Raw genomic sequence first — 5,000 nt, forward strand, 5'->3', positions numbered from 1 at the left:
ACAGCTGGTGGAGACAGTAATACATTACAGCTGGTGGAGACAGTAATACATTACATTACAGCTGGTGGAGACAGTAATACATTACAGCTGGTGGAGACAGTAATACATTACAGCTGGTGGAGACAGTAATACATTACAGCTGGTGGAGACAGTATTTCATTACAGCTGGTGGAGACAGTAATACATTACAGCTGGTGGAGACAGTAAATACATTACAGCTGGTGGAGACAGTATTACATTACAGCTGGTGGAGACAGTATTACATTACAGCTGGTGGAGACAGTATTACATTACAGCTGGTGGAGACAGTATTATTACATTACAGCTGGTGGAGACAGTAATACATTACAGCTGGTGGAGACAGTATTACATTACAGCTGGTGGAGACAATTACTATTACATTACAGCTGGTGGAGACAGTATTACATTACAGCTGGTGGAGACAGTAATACATTACAGCTGGTGGAGACAGTAATACATTACATTACAGCTGGTGGAGACAGTATTACATTACAGCTGGTGGAGACAGTAATACATTACAGCTGGTGGAGACAGTATTACATTACAGCTGGTGGAGACAGTAATACATTACAGCTGGTGGAGACAGTAATACATAACAGCTGGTGGAGACAGTAATACATAACAGCTGGTGGAGACAGTATTACATTACATTACAGCTGGTGGAGACAGTAATACATTACAGCTGGTGGAGACAGTAATACATTACAGCTGGTGGAGACAGTAATACATTACAGCTGGTGGAGACAGTAATACATTACAGCTGGTGGAGACAGTATTACATTACAGCTGGTGGAGACAGTATTACATTACAGCTGGTGGAGACAGTAATACATTACAGCTGGTGGAGACAGTAATACATTACAGCTGGTGGAGACAGTAATACATTACAGCTGGTGGAGACAGTAATACATTACAGCTGGTGGAGACAGTATTACATTACAGCTGGTGGAGACAGTAATACATTACAGCTGGTGGAGACAGTATTACATTACAGCTGGTGGAGACAGTAATACATTACAGCTGGTGGAGACAGTAATACATTACAGCTGGTGGAGACAGTAATACATTACAGCCTGGTGGAGACAGTATTACATTACAGCTGGTGGAGACAGTATTACATTACAGCTGGTGGAGACAGTAATACATTACAGCTGGTGGAGACAGTAATACATTACAGCTGGTGGAGACAGTAATACATTACAGCTGGTGGAGACAGTAATACATTACAGCTGGTGGAGACAGTAATACATTACAGCTGGTGGAGACAGTAATACATTACATTACAGCTGGTGGAGACAGTAATACATTACAGCTGGTGGAGACAGTATTACATTACAGCTGGTGGAGACAGTATACATTACAGCTGGTGGAGACAGTATTACATTACAGCTGGTGGAGACAGTAATACATTACAGGACGATAGGCTATCTACTTCTTTCTTGGAGCCTTTCTCCTGCAGTGATTTGAGCTGTCTGTGTTGGTCCTTGTTAACGAGTATCCAGCCTCTCTCTATGTCGGACACCGTCTAGGGAGAGAAGAGAGACAAGTTTCATCTTTCTGCTCCAAACCATCTTTGGAGAGGCTTACATAGAACTAATATGTGTTCTTCTGTTTTAAGTCCCAAAACAAACCATTCCAATGTTGTTTTGTTCAAGTAGAATTAAACACAAATGAGTGGCAGCTACATACACACACAAGTCAATGACACACACACGTCGCACACAACGGCAAGCGCACACACACACACGAGTTGATTCTCTTTCCAAGAAAAGATTGCATTCTTTGGCCCGTAACATTAGCTGTGCCCCCACACTGAGGTAACAGCCCCACACACACACACAGCGAGAGCGCTGAGGCAGCAGCCAGCAGGCAGATTCTAATCAAATCAGCAATCTCTGAAATGCTTTAAGAAAACACCAGCATGTTGTTGCTGCTGAGCGTGTGTGTGTGTGTGTGTGTGTGTGTGTGTGTGTGTGTGTGTGTGGCTGCATAGGGTGTGTTCTATAAAAGACATGGGCTCCGTTGCAAATGGCACCCTATTCCCTATATAGTGCACTCATTTTGACAGAGGATTATGGGCCATAGTAAAAAATATAAAATAAATAGTGCACTATATAGGGAGTAGGGTGCCATTTGGGATGTAACCATTGGGTTTAGGAGCCAAACCTCCCTGACAACCTCATCGGATAATGGAAGGGACCAGGGTTGGAGAGGAGGGGAGGGGGAGCAGGGGTCGGGGAGGAGGAGGGGTCGGGGGAGGAGGAGGGGTCGGGGAGGAGCAGGGGTCGGGGGAGGAGCAGGGGTCGGGGGAGGAGCAGGGGTCGGGGGAGGATGGGTCGGGGGAGGAGCAGGGTCGGGGGAGAGGGGTCGGGGGAGGAGAGGGTCGGGGGAGGGTCGGGGGAGGAGCAGGGTCGGAGGAGGAGGGGTCGGGGGAGGAGCAGGGGTCGGGAGAGGAGGAGGGGTCGGGGGATGGGTCGGGGAGGAGCAGGGGTCGGGGGAGGAGGAGGGGTCGGGGAGGAGCAGGGGTCGGGGAGGAGCAGGGGTCGGGGGAGGGGTCGGGGGAGGAGCAGGGGTCGGGGGAGGAGGTGGAGATAATATGACATTTGAAAAATGAGGACAGTAGATTGTAAAAAATATCACTATTAGTGATGAGGTGGTGGTGGTTCCTGGGGGTTATATTGTCTGTGATTGAAGCTAAATACATTTAAGAATTGATACAACTACATATTTAGTTGCGCCATTGGTTGACGCTCAATGTTAAAATCAAATGTTTCCCACCTCTCCGAGTGGCGTAGTGGTCTAAGGCACTGCATATCACAGTGCAGAGGCACCATTAAAGCCTCGAGTTCGATCCCTGGCGCTGTCACAGCCGGCCGTGACCGGGAGCAGCGCACAATTGGCCAGCGTCATCCGGGTTAGTGGAGGGTTTGGCTGGGGGGGGGGGGCTTTCCTTGGCTCATCGTGCTCTAGCGACTCCTTGTGGCGGCCGGGCGCACTGCAAGCTGATTTCGGTTGTCAGTTGGACGATGTTTCTTCCGACACATTGGTGCGGCTGGCTTCCGGGTAAGCGAGCAGTGTGTTAAAAAGCAGCGCAGCTTGCAGGTCATGTTTCGGAGGACGCATGACTCTCGACCTTCGCCTCTCCCGAGTCCGTTGGGAGTTGCAGCGATGAGACAAGATCGTAATTACCAATTGGGGAGAAAAAGGAGATACAACATTTTAAAAATAAAAGTAATAATTAAAATGTCCCTACCATTGTATCGAAGCCAATAACACATCAATGTCGTTGAAAATTCACAAATCAACTTGATTGGAGGTACACAACACAATCCACACCTCTCATCATGATCCGTCCGGCCGTTACCGGGAACCACCAGATTTTTTACCGGGTTGTTAGCATTAGGGTCATCAGACAATTTTTTGCCCAAATCTACAGCGTCCGTAAGGTGACCATTAGATCCATTTGGACTTAGTATGTTTGTAGGTGCAACAGTTTTTTTATTAAATTCACAATTTACAGCTCACACATCCACATTTCTGCCCAATAAAAACCAACAACATGCTACCTTTTTATAGCATTTGTGACAAAGCTAACATCTCTGTTGCTGTGTGGCAGCAGCAGCTAGCTAGTAAAGAGGCTAGCAGCTGTAGCTAGCTAGCTAGCTAGCTAGCTAGTTAGTAAAAGGCTAGCAGCTGTAGCTAGCTAGCTAGCTAGCTAGCTAACACCAGTTCACTGAGAAGCAAAAGGAAGGTAGTTAGCTAGCTAGGTATATTTTGCTATGGGAGGTTTTTCATCTGGCTGAAGAGAGTCACATGTGTAAACTGCTGACCTGGACACTTGCGTGTAAATCAGAGAACAAACAAATAAGCTAGCGAACGTCCTTGGCTGCTATTATAGATACAGCAACTTTGAGAACTTTGGGAAAACTGCCACGCTGCTAATTTATAATACATGCACACATGCTGTTAGAAGATCCGGAGCTAATTCTAGCCCTTACCTTAGCCATTAATTCAGTCTGCTCCCTCCTCTGTCAATTACATTTTCTTCATGTCATTATAATCCAAATGCCATTGGATGAATGTACATTTGATTGTAAATTGTATATTTTGTAAAAACTCACTATTGTTTACAGGTAATGTAGTACAAAGGCGTTTCTACAGTCAACTTTAAGATACATTTTAATGTAAATAGTTAATGGGTACATGTTGATTATTTATGTATTTTCGATGAGCTTGCTCGATTGTCTTAAGAGAGATCAGGAACATTTTTCCAGTTTACTCCATATTGGCTTAAATGGCTTTCTAGTTTTCGCTTCCCTCTGGAAAATCAACTGTTAATATTAAATAAATACTACAACTACATTATTTCTGTTTAGTTTTACTTAACTTTTATTGCTGTTAAGTTGTATTATAATGTTGTATAATAATAATGATGCTGAGTTATTACTAAATATAACATTTACAACCAAATGTACACTATTATATATAGTTAAGTTGTATTATAATTGCATAATCACCTTCAGGTGTAAAAACCATGAAAATTAAAAACAGAAAAACTATGTTTTAAGTAAGTAAGATATTATCCATACAAGGTAAAGTATTGTATATAAGTATATAAACTTTAGATGTTGTGTTTTCAACGTCAGCCTTCAGACAGCCAATGTGTTTGAAAGAGCACACAGGCTAAAATATAACACAGTACTAATATATATATATATATATATATATATATATATAATATATATATATATATATATATATATATATATATATATATATATATATATATTATATATATATATATATATATATATATATATATATATACATACACACATATACACACACACTGCTCACAAAAATAAAGGGAACACTAAAATAACACATCCTAGATATGAATGAATGAAATAATCTTATTAAATACTTTTTTTCTTTACATAGTTGAATGTGCTGACAACAAAATCACACAAAAATTATCA

General features: G+C 42.6%; 1 protein-coding gene across 1 annotated transcript in view; it reads right to left on the reverse strand.

Annotated features, from left to right (window-relative positions):
* Positions 1-5,000, reverse strand: part of LOC311114489 (sorting nexin-17-like) — a 69,292-nt gene that overhangs the window by 17,784 nt on the left and 46,508 nt on the right. Inside the window, exon 9 of the mRNA XM_084189731.1 lies at positions 1,454-1,546. Within this exon, the coding sequence (XP_084045857.1) occupies positions 1,454-1,546 (93 nt within the window). The remainder of the gene's footprint in view (positions 1-1,453; positions 1,547-5,000) is intronic.

This window comes from Coregonus lavaretus (genome assembly GCF_964263955.1).
Source record: "Coregonus lavaretus genome assembly, contig: HAP1_SCAFFOLD_416, whole genome shotgun sequence".
Taxonomy (NCBI): domain Eukaryota; kingdom Metazoa; phylum Chordata; class Actinopteri; order Salmoniformes; family Salmonidae; genus Coregonus; species Coregonus lavaretus.